General features: G+C 49.3%; 1 protein-coding gene across 3 annotated transcripts; it reads left to right on the top strand.

Annotated features, from left to right (window-relative positions):
• Positions 1-833: 833 nt before the first annotated feature.
• DAGLB (diacylglycerol lipase beta) lies at positions 834-20,370 on the top strand. Of its 3 annotated transcripts, none has more exons than XM_066640510.1 (16): positions 834-893; positions 2,812-2,936; positions 4,275-4,426; positions 6,084-6,258; positions 8,268-8,529; positions 8,942-9,067; positions 9,594-9,721; positions 11,018-11,144; positions 11,654-11,737; positions 13,225-13,302; positions 14,690-14,770; positions 15,215-15,342; positions 15,792-15,860; positions 15,971-16,043; positions 16,680-16,930; positions 18,343-20,370. In XM_066640510.1, exons 2-16 carry the CDS (start codon positions 2,842-2,844, stop codon positions 18,536-18,538), a joined length of 2,025 nt encoding a protein of 674 aa, XP_066496607.1. In that variant the 5' UTR covers positions 834-893; positions 2,812-2,841; the 3' UTR covers positions 18,539-20,370. The 3 variants fall into 3 exon arrangements, with proteins under 3 accessions (XP_066496607.1, XP_066496608.1, XP_066496611.1); XM_066640511.1 differs by lacking the exon at positions 834-893 and adding an exon at positions 916-971; XM_066640514.1 differs by lacking the exon at positions 834-893 and having other exon boundaries at positions 2,914-2,973.
• The last annotated feature ends 124 nt before the right edge of the window (positions 20,371-20,494 follow it).

Genomic DNA, 20,494 nt, shown 5'->3' with positions numbered 1-20,494 from the left:
GTTAAAGGCAGATACATTGCAGCCTGTTAAAAGTACAGAGCTGTAAAATTTTCCCTAAATGTGGTCACGTATCATGGGAGCATCAAGTCTAGTGTATTAAAATGAAGGGCGAATTGGCGTGCAACCCACCTAGTGGGTCCCTGACCCACAGTTTGAGAAACACTGGACTAACTAGAAAGAAGCGTCTGAGGGAGGAGAGAGGCCCTACCTTCAGCTGCTGGAGAGAAGAGGGAATGTGGGCAGGTGCAGCTTAATGTGGAAGGGAGGCGAAAGCAGCACCTGCCCAGCTTCCCTCCTCTGCAGCGGTTGTCTGTCTGCCCCCCCAGGGGTGAAAAGGCCTGCAAGCCTCCCTGGGGCTGCGATGCTCTCAAGCCACCGCAGCTCCAGGGAGAAGCAAGCTCCCAGGCGTCCTGGTGCTGGCCATGCACAGTGCTCTGCATCCTTCTCCCCCACCTGGGAGTAAAGCCCACTGAACTGAATGGGGCTTGCTTCTGAGTAGACCTCAGGCTTGCACTGCACCTGCCCCTTCTGCAGTGGGAGGGGGAGCCCCGGGGCTGCAGCCCCTCCTTGCCAGGGAGTGAGTCCTGCAGGGCTTACTCGCGAGGCGACACGCACAGGCTTGACTGCCTGCCTGCAAACTGCAAGAGGGAGAGTTCCCTGGGAACCGGAAGTGGGGGTGCCTGAGCTCTTGGGCGTGGGAGAGGTGGCCCCGCCCCTCCCTGCTCAATTTCCAAAGGTGGGGGCAGGAGGAGCCGGAGCATCGCGCGTGCGCACGCGCGGTGCCTGGCGGTAGGAGGGAGGTGGAAGCCTGCGACGCTGAGCGTGCGTGATTGCGTCATGACGCTTTGTTGTCAGTAGGTGACCTGCTTTGGGGAGAGAGGCTCAGGAGGCAGGTAGGCGCTGCTGGAGGCGGGGGCTGCTCTGACCACTAGGCAGGACGGCTGGGGGGCTGCAGGCACAAGCGCTGCCAGGTGAGCAGGAGGCACCTGTGGCAGCAGGTGGCTCTCCTATGGAGGCTGTTGCCCCGTCCCAGCGTGGCCCCCAGGCAGCCCCCAGGTGGTCTTCAGGGGCTCCCTGGCTCAGGAGGGGGCAGGACCCCCACGGCACTGGCCTAACGGGGGCTTCTGAGGGGAGGCGAGCCCTGAAGGCCGAGCCCAGGAACCGGGGCGGGAATTCCACCCAGTGGAACTGAGTGAACGGAAGGCACCTGCATGCCGTGCCTCTTCGTGGGCCTGTGGAACTCACTGCCACAATGCGCAGCAGTGCTTGCTGGGTTCAGAGGAGGGGGTTTGGCACATTCATGGTTAGGCCTGGCAGGGAATGGAGGATTGTGGTTCTTTGTCACTTTTCCGGTGGGGAGCTGGTTACGCCTGCAGTGACAAGCTCTGTAGAGTGGCTGGTGTATGAAAAAGGTGTGCGTGCGCGCGCACACACGCACACACGCACACGCAGTTTCTCTCCCCTCCCAGGAATCAAATTTTTTTAAAAACTTGCCTCTGCTTCTCCCACTCAGAGCTAGAGCGAGCTCAGTGACACGCCCCCCCGAGGCAGCTGCATAACTGCCTCCCCTGGTGCTGTAGAGAGCCAGTCTCTTTGTGCAGGCTCCCTGCATTTTTCATGGCTTTCTTAGAACAGAACAGAGGCAACTCTGCCTGTTGCCTCCCCAGTGATTGCTGATGCAGGTGCCCTGCTGTTTTTTTATTGAAAGCCAGCAACAATTGCATCAAATCGGCTGGTAGCTGCTTCCCTGTTTATTGTAGTGTATATGTGAACTGCTTAACTCACTGACTGTACTGGAGAAGAAAGGCAAAGTACTTTTTAACTTGTTGAGTCCTTGGGCTTTTTTACTTGTTGAGTTTGGTGAGGCACTGCCTCTCCTAGCTGCACATCTCAAGAGCCTGATGGCCCCTTAAAGGCTTGATGTGGAAGCAGCTGGGCTTGCATTTTTTGTGGGCTTGCATTTTTTTCATTGGTCTGGAAGAGCTTTTGCCCCAAGAAATCCCTTAATCTTTGTGGTGTGTTGAAATGCAAGCACTGCAGAGGTGGGAGTCGGCTCTCCTTGTCTGAAGGCAGGCTTCTCCGGAGCTCGTTGGAAAGAAGGCTGACCTGCAAAGGGAGCAGGATGGAATTTTGGTTGGTGGAGATGGTGGAAGGGCTCTCTGAAGGCATTTGGAAGGGCGAGGGGTGGGCTGAAGTGGACGCAGGCGGAAGGATTCTAAGGCAAGATTTGTGTTAAGAGGGAAAGAGGCTTTGAGACAGTGGAGACAGCTGGGGGATTTACAAGAGAGCTTGGATAGAAGCAAGCAAATGGGTCTGTGGTTGGCCTAGTTCATTGAACTTAAATTCTGAGAGGTACCTTAGAACAGCAATTCTGGCTCAGGCCTGCATAGTCCAGCATCCTGTTTCCCACAAGGGCCCACCAGCTGCCCCTGGAAAGCCCACAAGCAGGGGAGCAAGAGAGGTTCCTCTGTTGCCATTGCTACCCTGCAGCTGGTCTTCAGGCGTATTTGAACTAGAAAGACATCCTCGGAGCCATCCTGGCTCGTACCGCTTGTCTTCCAATAGCTTCTTCTCCATGAATTTATCAACTTTTAAAGCTGTTTTTGGAAAGTTCTTTCACCTTCACCCATTACCTTTAAAAGGCGTCCATCACCACATCTTCTGGCCGTGAATTGCGTAGCGTGATTCTGCGCTGTTGAGGGTGGAGACTGGAACCCAAAGTGCTTGGATTAGAAAGGGATGGTGTCTGCTCAGGCCAGGGAGGTGTGTCGATGAGATTCTGCACTGCTTGTTTGTCTTTTTTTTCTGCAGGAGACGTGGAGCAGCAGCCTGGTCTCCACAATGCCGGGGATGGTGATGTTTGGGCGGCGCTGGGCAATCGGCAGTGATGACTTTGTCTTCCCAGGGGCCTTTGAACTATTCATCAGGCTGATCTGGTAAAAGTGCCTATGGCTGAATGAGGCCACGTTGCTGGTAATGGGCCAGGAGCTGTCCTGCAAATATGAGCAGTGCTTGATTTATAACAAGGCGAGGGATCCAGCTCACACAGAAGGTGGCTTAATGGCTGGGGGGGGCAATTTTTTGTGCATGCTTGTGGTCTGACGGGAAGAAGGATGTCCAAGCCAGAGGAGGGAGGCTTATAATCTGGTTCCTGTGGAGTCCAGCACTGGCCTGAGAGTCCAAAGGGTTTGTGTACCTCATACAGTTATGGGCTGTCCCTCCTTGGCAGTTTCCAAGCAGAGGCTGGACAACCATCTGTTAAGGATATTGTAGCCCCCATGGAGCAGGGGGGTTGGGCTAGATGGCCTCCAAGGTACCTTCCAACTTTAATATTCTACTAATGTACTTTTTAAAATGTTGTAAGCTGCCTTAGGGAGGGGCTTCTTCAGCAGGAGAAAGGTGGAATATAAATGCCACCCCCCCCCTGTAGCCTTCAGCCATGGTGGAAGTTGGGCTACTAGATTAGTGTGCAATGGCACGTAATGGGGCATCCAGGCACCTCTGAGCTCACGTCTGCAGGTCGTCCAAGGCGAGAGACAGCTGGGGATCAACTTCTCCTGTCAAACTCCAGCTGGGAGAAAAGCAGCTTATGCCGTAGTTTCTTTGCAGCCGCAAAGTTGCAACTCATACTTTGTCGTTCCGTTTGGAAAAAGAATACAGATAGCAATGGCTGATGTATAGTTTTAGTTATACAAGGGCAGCTTGCATGGCTTTTGATTTATTTTTTCTCCCCCCCCCCCAGCTCAAGCGGCTAGTATGTGTGTATGTGGTGCTTGGGGTGGGGGGGGGAGGTGGCTGAAGAAGAACAACCAAGAGAGATCAAAGGAAACAGTCTTCTGTCTGAGATGTGTTCAGGAACAATTGCCTGTCGTTGGGAATGAAGTGTGAACTAGAGAGTGAATCCAGAGCCAGCCAGAAGCAATAAAACCAAATTATGGTCATCTGTGTTGGTTGGAATGCAAATTGTTTCCTTGTGTGTTGTCACAGGAAAGCAGGAGCTGCCAGGTGAGAATCCTGTTAGACACCTCCTGTCTAACCTCCAGGCGTGTTAGACACCTCCTTCCTCTGGCCTTCTTGTGGTGACTGTGGTTCTTTCCAGTGAGATGAGCTCAATTTAATCTAATGATGGAAAAGCTCTCTCCTCTGTGTATCACCCTGAATTGTTAAGCAAAGTTGTGGATTGGGAACTCTGAAGTGTGGCCGTGCATGCTTTTGTCTAGCTGACACTTCTTTGTGTGTGTGTGTGTGTGTGTGCTGTGTTCCTGTTCCCACAGGTGGATTGGAATCCTGGTGTTGTATTCTGTGCACAAAGAACAATTTAACTGTGTTGGAGGACGCCAGTTGCACAGCTACCTTCTTGTTCTCCTCATCCTCCTGGCAGCCATAATATGTGCTGTGGCTTCTATTTTGTATATCAGCATGCAAGGTGCGTGAGAATCAGCATGCAAGGTGCGTGAGGTGCAAGGTGCTGGTTATCTTAAGAATCCCCTTCTTCTAAAGTATCCCACCTGTCTGTTAAGGTCATAAGGAGAGGCCCTTTGCTCTGGGATGCCGTTGGCAGGAATCGAGGAAAGAAGGGCCTTCTCAGTAGCAGCCCCCTCCCAAGGGATATTGGAATGGCTTCCTGCTTGCTGGAAACCTTACTGTTCCAGAAAGTCTTTATGCTGTGTGTTAATGCTGTTTAAGAATGATGCTGTTGTTTATGTTGACCGAGTGCAGATGTAATGCAAAACCATGGTTTGAGTTTCCAGATGTACAGTAGACAAACCATGATTGACTACTGCTTGTCTGCTTCTTGTTTTCCTTCTGCCCAGGATTTGGCTTAAAAGGTCATGTCTGTCAGCCTGGTGCAGCGGGCTCTTGAGGAGCAATAGCCTGAATCATGGCCTGTCCATGATTTGTCCATTCAGACATGACATGGAACCCCAGTTAGCACAAACAGTGGTTTGTAAACCAGCTTCAAACCTAGTTCAGGTCCTTTTGTGTTAACCCCAAACAATAACAATAACTAGGTATTTATATACCGCCTTTCTGGTCATCGGATTGCTCCTCTGACTTTATTCAAGGCGGTTTACATAGCCAGGCGTTTCTAAATCCCCCAAGGGGATTTTTACAATCATAGATGTTGTCTCTTTCAAGAACCAACAACATTTCAGAATGGATCTTCCTGGTTTGGCCTCACTTCTGGCCTCCAGTTCTCCCACACAGGCTGGCAAGCAGCTCCATCTCTCACATGGAGGGCAACCAAGACGCTTCTTGCTCACACCAAGAGCAGGTGGAATCACTCAGCTCGGCTTGTCAGCAGCTTCAAGGTCTGCCATTCTCAGCTGCCAGTTTACTCAAACTGGCGACCTTCTGATGTTATCTTCAGGCTAACGGAGGCTCTACCCTCTAGACCAGACCTCCTACCCAAGACCTGGGCATGACCTGGTTTATGGGCTAAAGAAACCATGTCCTGTCTGAACCCAAAGATTGTCTCCTGTTTTCTGAACCACGTTGATTATGCTTTTGAAAAGTGGGTTATAAATCCGGTAAATAAAGAAGCGGCATTATACAGTATGTTATGATTGCAATCAAGTTAGTGGCTTTGTCTGGGATCAGACTTGCAGCCTGTTCTGGTGATGAGCTGTTTTATCTTTTTATCTTAAGTGCATTGTATGAACACCATCTTGTTGTTCAAGAAGTTTATGTGCTTGCTTCATACTAAAACTGACAGCTAATTATTGGTTAGTAATACCTCTACTCCTCAGTATGATTAAGTACTTGATTCATATTAAAAATGGCAGCAAATTATCAGTTAGAACTAACTGTGACTCAGTCATGAGAAAATGTGGTTCATCTTTAAAGCCGCCCAAGGATTACCCCCTTACCTGGCAGTAAGTCCCACTGAATTCAGTGAGGCTTGTTTCTGAGTTGATAGTATTATTATTAAGAATATTTTTATACCATTTTTCACAAAGCATAAACTTGTGCTTGAGATCACCATTTTTACAGCACTTTTAAAAGGGCTTTTTAAACCCTTTTGAAAACCAGGAATTCTTTTCACCAACTAATAGCCTTTCTGGAAACACTTGACTTTTCAGGGACGATTTCTAACCCCGGGCCCAGGAAATCCCTTCCGAAACTGCTGTACCTGCGCCTGGCCCTCTACTTGCCAGAGCTGGTCTGGGCCGTGGTGGGGGCTATATGGGTGTCTGACACCAGGGCAACCTGCGAAAGGACGATGATAGATGCCATTGTTGGGACTGTCGTTACTAGGTAAGAAGGTTCTGCCCCCTTTGCCAATTCAAGATGGGGGGGGAGTTCCAAAAGGATGCAGCGACTAAGTGGGTGCTTCTGTTTGAATACGAGAGATTCTTGGAGGAGGTGGATTATTTGGAGCCTCTTCCAACTTCACATCTTGTACCTTCACGGCAGCTTTCCAGTTTGTAGGTTACTGGAGGAACATCCCAGAGCCCATACTTATCTTGCTCTGAGTAAGGGATAGTGGAATGCTGTGGTAGTCGTGAGAGAAGCTTTCCATAGAATGGGGTCTTCAGTGCCATCTAGTCCAACCCCCTGCTAGAAACAGGAAAATTCTGTTTGAAGACCTCTAGCAAGGGAGACCCACAACCTCCCTCTTATTTCTTCCTGATATCCAGCCACAATCTGCAGCTTAAGCCCTTCACATCTAGATCCTTTGTCCCTCTCTCACAAGACTGGAACCAGGGTCATTCAGTGAAACTCTTTGGTGGGAGATTCAGGGTGGACAGCAGCAGGTACTGCTTTGCAGAGAATATAATTAATCTGGGGAATTCGTTGCCACGAATCCCCTGGGGGCTGGGGATAAGAATAGGCCCTCAGTTTGGCTGTACTTGTGGTAAGAGGTGACTAAACAGCCACCGGGCAGATGGGACTCGTCAGCCTGGGAAGGCAGCTCATCTGAGAGAAGGAAAACTCTGATCCCAAACCTCCACTGCCTTGTGGCTACATCCAGTTATGGAAAAGGCTTCAGGCTTCAGAGCCAACCTCGAGGCAAAATCCGGAGCCGGAGTCCCTGAGGCAGTTCGTGGCTGAACACAGTCATGTTCTGGCAACTCCTGCGACGCCACTGGAACCAACCGTATTGGCTTCTGCCTTTCCATTGGACCATTTCAGTGACGTGGAGAGGGGGGATTTGCTGCATGGGTAACAGCCTATCCTCCAAACCTACTTTACCCAGGCTTCGCGCACTGGAGAGGATATTCTGTTCCAGAACCACCATTCAGAGCGCGATACCAGAGTCTTCTGAGACTAAAGGATGCCAAAGCAAAGCGTTGCCACGAGGTGTGGTGCTGGCCCCAAACTTGGAATGGCTTTACAAGTAGATCAGACAACTTCATAGAGGTTGATGCATGATGACTAGTCATGATGGCGGTTGTGCTGCTTTCTGGGTTCAGTGACAGAAATGCCTCTGGATACCTGCACAGCAGTGATGGCAGGAGAGAAGTGTGATGGAGGTAGGGGTTAATTTACGGCAAACACTGTTCCTGGTAGTATAACCAACAGCCCAAGAGTTAACTCTAAAGAACATTCTTCTCTTACTCAGAGCCAAAACACCTGTATCTTTAAGAATAAATAGAAATTTATTAGAAGACCAAATTCTGCAGTCGGAATCAGAAAGCTGATGCTCCAAACGGTGAGCTCAAATAAAAACAGAGATTTCCCTCCTTAAATAGGCTACTCTGACACCTACCTATTCAGCGACAGCTAGAGTTCCCAGCCAGGAATTGGCAGAAATATCTCTATTGCAAAGCTTGTCAGCATTCAGACTTGTTCCCGCAGGAGAGTAGAAGGTGGAGGCAGGAAGGAAGGCAGGAAAAAAGTGCCAGGCAGCTGCTGTTATAAGAAGCCAAAGCCAGTCAAACTCCTCCAGCAAACTGCTGACTCATAGCCGGGCAGATACCCTTCTCCCAATGAAATCAAGGGCATAATGCAGGCAACTGGCCACTAGGTGGTGCTCTCCCCCCACAGCTTATAAAAAGTCAGAGCAAAACCTCTTTCTGTGTGACAAAAAAAGCACCTTCCTCTCCTGCTGGTGGGTCAGTGTGGGGAGCAGGATGCTGGAGCAGCTGGGCCTGGTGCCTGGTCCAGGAGGTAGGGCAGGAGTGTCGCTGGTGGATTTTTGGCTTGCAGAATCGGGGGTGAGTTTGGTGCCGAGTTCTGGACTGCTTGGCTGTCGCTGGGAGTGGGTGTCTGGGAGAATGCTTCTGCTGGCTGACCCTGCGCCTCTCTGCTCTGCCTGCCAGCTGGGTCATAATCGTCTTCACCGTTGTGGCCGTCTTCATTGTCTTTGATCCCCTTGGCGGGAAGAAGACGCTGTACATCTCCAGCAACACCGTTCGCAACCTGGAGAGCAGTCAGTCGGGCCAGCTGTTCTACAACGTCAAGAAGACGGCGACACGCGTGTGGGAGAAGAGAATCCGGCTGCTGTGCTGCTGTATCGTGCAGGACGACGACCACCGCGTGGCTTTTACGAGCATCGCGGAGCTTTTCCGGACGTACTTCTCGGTAAGAAGGAACTCCTTGTGCCTCCCCTTTTTCTGTGGTGTTCCTTTTGATTCTCCTGGTGGATTTTATTCACACCTGAATTATCTAAATCACCATTTCTAAAACACAGCTTGTAAGACACATTTTGAAAGCTCAGTTTCAAAGGTAGATGCTGGCGCTCCAGAGCCACAGCAGAAATTAAGCACCAGCATGCTCTGCTGGGACCTTTGGCAAAGCCAGGACTGCTGCTCCTTGTCTTCTCCGGCACCTGTCAGTGCAGGATATTAAAATGTTTAAAATTAATTAGTAAACATCACTGTATCTTGAACAGTGGCAGAGAGTGCCTCTTGCTCCCCAGGGTGCCATGCACACGTATTCAGAAAATGCTTGTGTGAGTTTCCTTTCGGAAAGTCTTGTTGCTTCTTCCCTGCAGGACACGGACCTCGTGCCCAGTGATGTAGCAGCAGGTCTGACTCTGCTGCACCAAGAGCAAGATAAGGTGGAAAACTGCCTGAAGGAGCCTGATGAAGTCCTGACCCAGTCCCCAGCGTCCCTAGCGGTAAGTGAGCCGCAGTTTTGAAACATTGTCAGCTGCGAGGGTTGTTGGCGGACCGATGAGAATGTGCTTTGACAGCGCCATTGAGAATTCCTTGTGGGCCAGTCTGCCAAATTGGATTATTAGAAACTTGTGGTTAAAGCACAATGCGTAGCGGTCACAATGGCACTGCCATTTGTGTGTGGCACTTTTCAGGTGCACAGTAGTTTGGTGGGATCAGGGCCGACATCGCAACCTGTTGGCAAAAGCAGCCTTCTCGTATAACGACATTGGGTAGGTCTTTCTGCTGGTGTTTTCCTGTATGTTTCCCTCACTTAAATGGTGGATTTCAAGGTGGCACATGGGGTGGTAGCTGCTGTCCTGGCACCAACCTTGCCTTGTCCTGCTTGGCCTCCGCAAGGTGGTTGCATCACATGCCCTGAGGCTCACGTTGATGACACCATCCTGCCTCCAATGATCTTCATCCTACCAGACAGACTGGCATGAACTTGAACAGGTCCCCCTCTCTCCCTCCCCCTTCCTTCCCCAGGCCGACGATTTGGATGTGGAATTAGAAAATGCTGCTCATTACATGAAGTTTGCCGCGGCTGCCTACGGCTGGCCCTACTACATCATGACGAATCCCTTTACGGCGCTCTGTAAGCTTAAAGGTGACTGGTAGGTGGCACACCCTGAAAATGGACACGATCCCTTCCTGTATTTCATTGGCTGCTCTCGCCAAAGGCAGTTTCAGGATTGGCCTTGTCTCCTATGTGTGTTTACTTGTCAGCCAGGCGTGCTAAGACCAGGTCCAATAGAGCAGGTGTGCCGAGAATGGGCCTCAAGTGTGCCATGGGCCAGAGGAGGCAGCAGGGGGGAAGAAGCAGCTGCCTGCAGCCTCGCACAGCAGCACAAGTAAAAGCAGCTCCCAGCAAAGCAGCCAGACGCTGCTGCTCTGAGCCTCTCGTTGGGCTTGGTGACCTCCGACTTCCCGGTCCTACTGCAGTTCTGGTAGCCCTCCTGCTGGGGACCTGAGAGCAGCAGAGTGTCTGATGTTCTGTGTGAGTGGATGTGGGTGAACTGCATTCCTGAGGGGACCCTGGGCTTATCGGACACAGATTCCTAAACAAAAAACAGAAGTTAGATGATGACCACGAATCCTTTAACGCCAAGTTTCATTGTTATGTCACAAGATTTTAATATAGACAGAGATTAGATTTGATTGATTACATTTATGAATTGTAATGTCATTAAAAAACTGGTGGCCTTGACAACTTTGGCATGAGTTGGTGTGCCATGAGTTGGCAAAAGTTGAAAATGGCTGCATCAGAGGCTTCCCGCCGTACCTTTGGAGCCCGAGTCCCTTCACCTCCGCCCAAGGCGACACTCTTCCGGTCATTCATCTCGCTCATCACACCAACTACATCGTTCCCTTTCTTAATGACTTTTTCTCTCCCCACCCAGCTCCAGCAGGGGCTCCTTGTCTTCTTTGGAAGCCCGTTTGGCTGCCCCCCTTCCCCGCTCTCCTGTCTGCTCAGGACCTCTTGCTTTCCAGCTCCACCACCCCCTCGAGCACCTGAAGGGCTCCCTCCATCCTGTCTCCCTTTTTCCCTTGCCTTTTGGAATTGCCTCCCAGAATGTTGCAGGCTGCTTCCTCCAAACCCCTTCTTAAACTCCCATCTTTTCTAAGAAGGCTGCGGCACCATGCCTTGGTCTCCCTTTCCTGTGGTAACATGGAAATGCAAGCGAAAGGACTGCGCAGGCTTCCGCTGTTTCCATCCCGTTCCCTCCCTCTGGTCTCTCTTGTAGGTATCTAGATTGTAAGCATGTTGTGGCAGGGAGCTGTTTACACAGAGTGACAGTGCCAGGGGCACCGATCGCACTATAGGAATTGGAAGGTGTGTGTTTTGCTGCTCAGAGAAATCCAGACTGGTTTGAATTTCAGGACTGCTTTTTTCCCTTCTGATTTCCAAGCTGCAGAGGCAGCCCGACAGAGACTGATATCGTTGGGGGCGACCGCCTTAACATGCACTTTGGATCCATCTTAAAAATAACCGGGCTGCAGTATAGAGACTTCATTCACATCAGCTTTCACAATAAAGTAAGCGAATCAAACACAAATCGAGCATCTTAATTTGCAGTCGTTTCTTCTGGTGTGTTCAGAGCCAGATCAAGTTCTCCTCCCCCCCCCCCCATTTGCGATGTGGATGATTTGACCAAGCCAGGATGCGTGCAGAATATTTCAAAATGGAAAAATGTAGTATTTTGTCAGTACCAGGGTGGATAAAATGTGTTGTGATGGCTGCCTGTGCTTCAGCACTATAACGTAACTAGGAAGCAAAATGTACACAAAATCTCAGGGGTCATCCAAGGACACACAGAGGGTTTAAAAGGTAGCTGCTGCCTGTCAGTCTCTGACAGTGCTGAGCCAAGAGGGGACCAATGGCCTGACTAGGTACATAACAGCATCCTAAGCCTTCCTGTAGCCTTTGGCTAGTGCCAGTCCCAACAGAAGGCACGGTGCGGAGTCATAAAATGACCAGTGGATTGTCGTTTTGCTCCACGCTGGCAACTCTCTCACACTGGACTTTGTGGTTGTTTCTTTTCCAGATTTTTGAGATCCCATTCTTTGTCGCGCTAGACCACAAGAAAGAGGCGATCGTGGTGTCTGTGAGAGGAACCCTGTCATTTGAGGTAGCACTTGGTGCGCCACTTGGCCATGTGTCTTTGGTAGTGAATGCACAGGCAGAGTTTACTCTGAAATGCTGAATCACCAGTGTGTGTGGGGGGGGTCCAGGTCAGGCATTTGCTCCATAGCCTCTAGATCAGTGCTTCCCAAACTTTTTCGCATAGGGACCCACTTTTTAAAATGACAATCTATAGCTTTACTAGATAAAAAAAAAGTGGCATTGCAAGAAAAGAATTTTTATTTATGAATTAATAATAATTGGGGCCTTGTGCTCCCAAGGCTGCCAGAGACTTTCCATCTAGTATGTGTGTGTAGACATTTGCTAGACTGTCCCTAGAAATGGAGTTCCAGGACTGTCCTCCCAAACCTTTACGGTAATTCCATGGAACCCAGAAGGCTGAACTGGAGATCAGGATATACAGTGAGGGATTTCTAGGCCACACAAAAGGATGAAATTGGGTTCACACGTGATCTATGGCATGGCAATTACTAGAGAAAATTGTAAAACGTGGCATTTTAATTTGGGGGCATGAATGTGTCATCTGTGAGCTGACAAGCTGCACCTGCTGAAATTCCCTCTTCTTTACAATTGTTGAAGGTCCAGGGTCCCTGAAGTTGAAAGTTTGCCCACCCCTGGTCTAGATCAGGGGTGTCTAAAGTTTTTGGCAGGAGAGCCACATCATCTCTCTGACACAGTGTCGGGGGCCAGGGAAGAAAAGTATTAATTTACATTTAAAATTTGAATAAATTTACATAAATTAATAGAGGTGGAACTTATATGAATGAATGAAGGTCTTGCAATAGCTCAAGGCCTATAAAAGGCCTTGCACAAAGCAAGGCTGGCTTTTTCTTTGCTGCTGCTTCACAGACGTGAAACAGCAAGCAGTGGAGGGGAGCCCTCATCCCACAGCCAATGCGAGAGGTCAGACAGTTGCTCTCAGGCTGAGAGCAGTTGCGTTGAGCCAGTGTGGGCTCCAGCAAGTTACCGGAGGGCCAGAGGCTCATTGGAGACTGGCGTGTCCCTGAGGGCCGCATTGGGAGTCCTTGAGGGCCGCAAGTGGCCCCAGGGCCGGGGTTTGGGCACCCCTGGTCTGGATGAATGAAATACTATCCAAGAACAGTTTAACTGGTGGTGGGTGTGCACATTCTATATAAGCACAGTGGATGTGTGTACAGAATTATTGGCAGCAGGCACTTATCCTGAGAACTGTGGGCAGCATTTTCAATGACTTTCTAAGCAATATCAGAGCTTGAGATGTTGCACAGAGCTGTATGTTGCACAGACGATGGTGGGAGTGGCTTCAGGTTTTTTTCCCTTGGCTGTATGATGGATCAGTGTCGTGTGTGAAGCCAGAGAGTGGGGGAGAGGGCTGAGAGCAACCAGCATCGGTGCCTTGAGAAGATGTCCCTCTCTGTGGCCACAGAGGCGTTCTGGAGTACATTTGGCAAACTGTGAGCCATGGATCGCACGTGTGTGTTTCCTTCCTTCCAGGATGTTCTCACAGATCTCTCGGCTGATTGTGAAACCTTGACGCTGGAAGACGTGTTGGAAAATGGCCTCGTGCACAAGGTGAGCAAGTGTTTCCTAGTGAAAAGATGGAATGGAATGCATGGAAGAAACTCTGCAAAAGATGTTCATGTAGCTTGTTTCCCCCCCCCCCAGCTTAAGAGCAACCAGGTGATGGGGAAAAAGAAGCCTCCTCACAGCCTCGCAAGCGCTGTGGTGCTCAACTTCGCGTGTGGTCATTTTGCGTCTTTTAAATATTTCTGCCCCACCTTGCTGTCCTAAGAGCGTCTCGGCTCACAACCATTACTGAAGACATTAAATAAAGCCCCGGAACCATCTAAGCAATGCTACAACCCATCCCAACCAGTAGGGAAAATATTGCATTCAAGAATATAATGTCAAGAGATGCTATATTTCAAGAGTTGGCCCTTTAAAATGGTCTGATTTAGATGTTTGTTCTTTATAAATGGACTCTAAAGGCACAAAGAGAAGGAGCCAGCTGCAGGGAATTCCACAGTCTGGCCTCCAACACCGAGGAGACCTTGTTTTGTGTGTCGGCTGACCAGACCTAGGATGGGAGCAGCTGGCAGGTTCACTGTGGCTGAAGGCAGTCCTTAGAAATCCAGATCCCAAACAAGCCTTTAAATGTCATACTCAGAAACTCTGGGAAACCAGAAGTGACGTTCTTATGCCCTCAGAAGCCCTCCGGACAGAAGGCAATGGGCGTGACTGGTGGAGGGAGTGGCTGCCAGTGGGGGGCTGGCAATTTGTAGTCGTGGCCCTGGACAGCACCAAGGTCAGGATCGCCACTATCCCTGGAGCACCCTGGATAAGGGTGCGGCGGAAAGCACCAGCCCTGGAAGGCGGGTATGCCTGTCCTGAGCCCTTTCTGACACCCGGGAGTCTCCCTTGGCTTTGGCGCTCTCCACCAGGGTACTCTAGGAACAGAGGAATGTCTTGGCAGTGCCAAGGGGGCTCTCTAAGGTAAGGGTTTAATGCAGTGCTTCGCAAACTGGTGCCTGAGGGAGCCACGGCAAACTTGCAGCGGTGCTGCAGAATGTCCCCGGTGGCCTCTTCTTTCCAGCTCTCCCAGGTCCTGTCATCTTGGTTAACACGGGATCCAAGGTGGCGGCACCCATCTCTCTGGCTGTCTAGGCTGCCACTTGTGAATTCCAGCAAGATCTGCTATGATCCAAGATGGCGGTGCCCAGGAGAGCCAGGAAAAGGGGCCGCCATAAAATAAGGGTGCCCTGACCCTGGTAGATTTGGAAACTGCTGGTCTGAAGTACTAATAGCAGGAAAGGGGTGTCCAGATTTACCAGTCTTTTGGCATTAAGGGAGACCCCTTCCCTCCATTAGTCTATTTAAATTGAGAGTTCATGGTAAGTGCTAAGCAATGAGTTAAGAAGAGAGATGCTGTTTTGTCACCTTTCCAATTCCTCTCTCCTAGGGGATAACCCAGGCTGCCAACTACATTTACAGAAGACTTGTCAATGATGGGATTCTGAACCAGGCCTTCACCATCGCTCCTGTGAGTTGCCCTTTCCAAAGCACTCTGACTCCTTCCTAGGGCAGGGCCAGCCCATCCATGAAGCCGGCTAGGCCGTGGCCACAAGTGAGGGATTAGTGGGTGGCACCCAACCCCTGCCCCTCTTCCTACTCTCTGGATGTGAAATGGAAGGGAGGACATGTGGAAGAGAGGAGAGTGGTGGGCGAGAATGCCTGAGATTGCTGGCAGGCAGAGGGTTTCATGGTAGACGGTGAATAAACCCACCTTGGTTCTACAGCCTGGACTGCTGCCATATCCCAAAACCTGGTGGACAAAGCTTGGGAGAGGGCAACGCCGTATTCCGCCCCGCCCAACCAGTTTTGGGCTGTTCCTGTTCTCGGATACATTTGGACACAGCTGTGGTTGAGCTACCTTGGGCTGAATTGGCATTCCTGGGTCTGCAACTCTTCTGTCTTTCATCTCCAGGAATACAAACTGGTCGTGGTTGGACACAGCTTAGGAGGGGGAACAGCTTCCATCTTGGCCATCATGCTCCGAAACGCTTTTCCAACCTTGAGGTGCTACGCCTTTTCCCCACCAGGGGGTTTGCTAAGGTAAACCGTCATATTCCGTGTCTGGAACAGGAATCCACTGCCAAACACAACAAAGTCCCAGCCTCGCTCAGTTGGCTGAGCTGTCCAACCAGAAAGATCTTGGCATGATAAACCCTATTGGTATCTAAAGTCAATTTGGAGAGCCTTGTAGGAATGAAACTGCTTTGGCTTCAGTAACCAGTTTTCCTGTGGATATCATAGGCGAGATGTTTTGGCGAGATGGATTTCCAAACAAGCAGGCAACTCTGAGATTTCCCTAGTTTATTAATCCAATCAAGAGACCTCAATGACCAGAACCATAAAACGTTACCACAAACAAACAAAACTCGAATGCTCCAGTATTGCGCATCCTCAGGCTTTTTTTAAAAAGGGGAGTTGCGTATCTGTACTGATGACTGAAATGTACAAGCAACTTTTTGGTGTTTTTTTCTCTTCCCCCCCTCAATTAGCAAATCACTTGCGGACTACACTAAACAGTTCATTGTGTCGGTCATCCTTGGAAAGGATGTTGTTCCGAGGTAAGGATACGTCACAATATGTGATCTTATTTGAAGCTGATGTTCTTGGAGGGCTGACTTAAACAGCGTCTCTCTCTTCCCCCTGCAATTCTGTATTGTGTGGCAAACAGATTAAGTATGCCCAACATGGAAGACTTGAAGAGACGGATCGTCCGCATTGTGGCCAACTGCAACAGGCCCAAGGTAAGAACACACAAAGGTACCTTGCTTGGGTGTGGTGCTCAGTAAGGCTGTTGACCCCTAAGTGTTTCTCAGGCCTCTTGAATATGGGCTTCCCTCAGTCTAGTGCCTGCCTTCTCTGTGTCCAAACCATCACCAATACTGGGTGACACAGGTGGCTGTGTGGAAGTTCTCGGGTGTGCAACTGCCCTGTGAGAATCTGCTGAGGATCCAACTTTTTGAGCCTGGGAGGGGGCCTCGTACACATTTTTGGTCCAACGGTGCCCCCCACTGCTCGTGCTACACTGCAAACTGTCTTCAGAAACATACTCTGCTGGGCTAGTGTCAACCCCCTGGGGGGACCATAAACCACTTTAGGTCCGGGTGATGGTTTCGTGATGGGATTCTTTAGCAAAGATGACCTGTCAGACCTTGAAGTGTCTGATGTGACTTTAGTTTGGTAGAAGAGCTGGTGGGGTCGAAAGATGCAGGGACTTAGTCTTGCATTGTCCATGCGCTGTATTTTGGAATTGTACCACTGTTTGGGTGCAGCTGTTCCTTATAACTGGCAGTTTCGGTGAGCATCCAAGACAATCCTGCCTGCACAGCGGGCTTGCAATTTCTGTTTGCCCCTTTGACGTTCTCTTTCCCATCCTGCAGTACCAGATCCTATTGCACGGTTGCTGGTATGAAGTGTTCGGAGGAGAACCCGACAACTTCCCAACCGAACTGGATCGGAGAAGCCAAGAGGCCTTGTCCCAGCCCCTCTTAGCGGAAGAGAACCTGATGGTCCACCGGTCCCCGTCATACACAACTCTAGACGACTCACCTCTAAATTCGCCACCTCAGTACCCACAGCTGTTCCTTCCTGGGAGAATCATCCACATTGTGGAGGAAAACTGCGCAAGGAGGTAAAGCAGTCTCTTCTCTCCGCATCCATGCAACCCCCACCTCTTGCTTTGGCCCCGGAGCCCCAGTCTACATGCAGGAAACCCTAATATTTTTGGCAAGCACTAGAGTTACATAGGAGAGGGCAGAAGAGAACAGCCAGCAGGTGCAAGGTGAACTTGGCTGCAGCAGAGGCTAAAAGGGGACAGAGATCAACTGTATCCAGACCTCCACTTCTGTTGAGCATGTGGGAAACTTTCAGCAGTGCCCCTGCTTCGCTGTGTTCCTTCCTTCCTTCCTTCCTTCCTTCCAGGGTTCTGTTCTGGCTCACTCAAGCTTACTCTTCCTTCTGCTTTTTGGATACTCTGGGGCCTTCTGTCCCCCTCCCCCCTCCAGGCTGGTCAAGGGTACCAGAAGCTTGGTGTGTGTGGCTGCAAAACGAAGCCAGCTGGACAAAGGATGACGTCTTCACTAGCAAGTCCTAAAATGCCATAAATTAGTGAGAGAGGTTTTTTAAGCGCTCTCTGGCAATAGAAGCAGACGGCCACACCCAAAACGGACAGATAAGCAATAATAAAACTTTAAAATAAACAAGAGAAACTAGCAAAAATAAAGTTAAAGCATTATAAAGACCAAAATCCATTGAGGTTTCCAAATAACCATTTGGAAACGAACAATGCAATATTTATGGTTAATACACGTTCTAATTGACATTAGCAAAAGTAACTTAACGGGTAGCAGGTCATGTGGGAAAGAGTTGGCGTTTCTGTCCCCTGGATAATATTTAAAACATTTATTTGATAATATATTCTTTCCCACTCTGCCATCTTTAAGTGTACTAAAAGTCCACAGCAGTCCTCAACAAGGTCTTTCAATGTCAAGCAATTTTGGAAGGGCAGGCCAGGCCAGGCCAGGCCAAAGTGAGTGGGCATCTGATTTTAGAAATATACCCCTATATCTTGCTGTTAACAAGTTCTTTGAGTTTCTAGTACTCTTGTTCAGGCTGAATGTTAAGTTTTAAAAGGGGGGAGGGGCAGGGAAGAAGCGAGAGAAGGCCGAGTGTGATGGAAAAGCCCCCAGACCCAGACCCAGTAATCTTAAAATGAAGTGTAGGGTTATTATGCAGACTTAAGTGAGCCTAGAGCAGGCCAGCTACAAGAGATTTTGGCTTGCCCCAGGGACTATGAATAAAACAGCTGAAAGCCGTCATGACTATCTAGACAGAGCAGGTAATAGGTGTGTGCTCAGCTTGTCAGCCTACATATGGCTGTCTTCTCCCAAGGTTTTTGTGGATTGGGGGTGAGCTGAAAGGCTTGTTCCCACCTGCTACTGTACTAAGCTTTTGACTTTGTATCTACAAAGATGCATGTTGAAGCTAACAAATACTGTCACAGACACAAATATCCCATTGATGTGTTGCCTTTTTTTTGTTTAGGTGGTGTTCTTCAGATACCAAGTACACGGCAAGCTGGTCAAAAGAAACTGCCTTTGGCAATATTTTAATCAGCCCCAAGATGATAACGGATCATATGCCTGACATTGTCGTTAAAGCTCTGAACAGCTTGGCTCAAGAAAGTGAGTCTTGCATTTCCTGCCAGGCTCAAGGAGACTTTGCCACAAACATTGTTTAACTGCAGGCTGTGGCACAACAACTGTTTGTTCAAGTGTTCAGGAGGGCAGCAGATTTGTATTTATGTGTCCTGAATCAAGCCTCAAATATAAGCCGCAGGGCACAGAAACGTTCTGGTTGAACAGAGACTCTTCCCCATTGCGGAAGTTCTGGACTACTCTGTTTTTGCTGGGTAAGTTGCACTCCTTTGCTTATAAGTGAAGCAGTGAGTTTCAAACCACTAAGATTAATGGCTCTTGCAAGGGAGCAGGTGGAGTGGCAAACGGCTTGTCTGGAAGGAAGAGGACAGTGGCTCAGGTGACCATTTTGGGTGGATTCTTCCATGGATGTCCTGTGTGTCCTCTGGCAAAAAGTAATCTTACCTCATTGTTCCCGTTCCTCACTGGATCAAGCTCTAGATTTATAAAGTACTTGTACAATTTCAGCTGCAAAAAGGTGAGATGGAAAAAGTATTTAAAATGGAAGACAACTCTGTCCCCTTGTTGCTGGGAAATAATGAATATGGCTCCAGTGAGGTGAGCTGGACTGCTCAGCCTACAGGTAGCTCCATATACAGGTTGTGGTTTTCTTTGCTTGAAGGAAGCTTGCATTTTAGATGACTTTTGTAGGCTTAAATGCTGCCTGGATCCATGTGCAATATTCTGTCTACTTTTGTTTACACGGCACTTCTTTGACCCTGCTGAATGTGCATTTAGCTGTATGGAAGAACCTTCTGGGTTCTTGAATGATTGCTCTCTTCCTTAGAGTGGCTTTGAAGGATCATCTGAATGGGCTCTTATCAAAGCCTTGTGCTTGAACTTTGTAGATTTTTTTTAAAGCTTCCTCGCTAGTCTTGTATAGTTTGCGCAAACAATAATGTCTCTGATGGAAGTTTCTGTACTTTGCTTAAACTTTGCAATGCCAACGCCTACCTGGTTGCACTAGTGCTGTTTTGTGACCGTAGTCATATTTCTAGTTTCCATTTTTTAATGGGGATAAGGAAAGCCACCATTAGTTTTTGGCTATGCTTGTGGAAGGACCACAGAGATCCTGGAGAACCCACATGCTAGAAAAGCTTCTGTAGGCCAACCAATCCTTCCATCAGGATTCGTCTTAATGACAAAACCTCTCGTAAACTTTCTCTGTATATCAAGCAACAAGCTTCTGCAGCAGAATTTTTGCACATGGGAACAGAGGTGGGGTTAGGAGGCCAGAATGCTTTTCTAACTAGCAAGGTTGTGAACACTCACCTGTGCAGTATTAAATCACTACCAAACCTCCTGCCTTTGATATCTTGACAGTATTCCTAGCAGCAGGGATCTCTCCTATATGAAAGTTGTCTTCATAGTGGGATGGGGTTTGGAAATGAATACAGCAGTTAAGGCTGCCATGTTCTGGGCAAGGGCTCCAGGGGGCTCGCTATAGCCTCAGTTGTGGCCTAGAGCAGCGGTAGCCAAACTCACAAACACTGTGCACTGCAAAAGCAATACCCATTTGAACCACAGCTTACCAGTCCATCTCTGTGCCACTTGACAGCCATGTCCATCTGGGCACAGGGATGCTCTGGGAAGTCATATCTGTTGTCTGGCAGCCCAGAAGCCTGTACAACAGGCTATCCAGGCAAATGTGACTGGCCAGGACATCTCTGTGCCCAGATCTACATGGCAGTCATATGGTGCAGAAGCAGAATGGTAAGTTCTGCTCACAGCGCAGGTTTTTCCCAAACTTTGCCTCTGGCCCTTGGCCTAGACTGTAATCAAGCTGAGCAGAACCTTTCAAGGGAAGTCCCTGGCCCTGGACCACAGGAGGCTTGTACTGCACTCCAAAGGGATTTTGTGAGAACCTTCCTACATTTTGGTCAAAACAAAAAAGCTTCCACAATGGTTTCATCTAAAAACTGCGACCTTTGCTCTGGAGTAAAACTAAATATGTTAGGAAATGTGTTTAGTTTAGCTAAGGTCACAGTTAACTGCTGTTG

The sequence above is a fragment of the Tiliqua scincoides genome, chromosome 13 (assembly GCF_035046505.1).
Source record: "Tiliqua scincoides isolate rTilSci1 chromosome 13, rTilSci1.hap2, whole genome shotgun sequence".
NCBI lineage: Eukaryota > Metazoa > Chordata > Lepidosauria > Squamata > Scincidae > Tiliqua > Tiliqua scincoides.
Note: the sequence above shows the minus strand (reverse complement) of the source record. Positions and strands in the feature narration are given on the sequence as shown.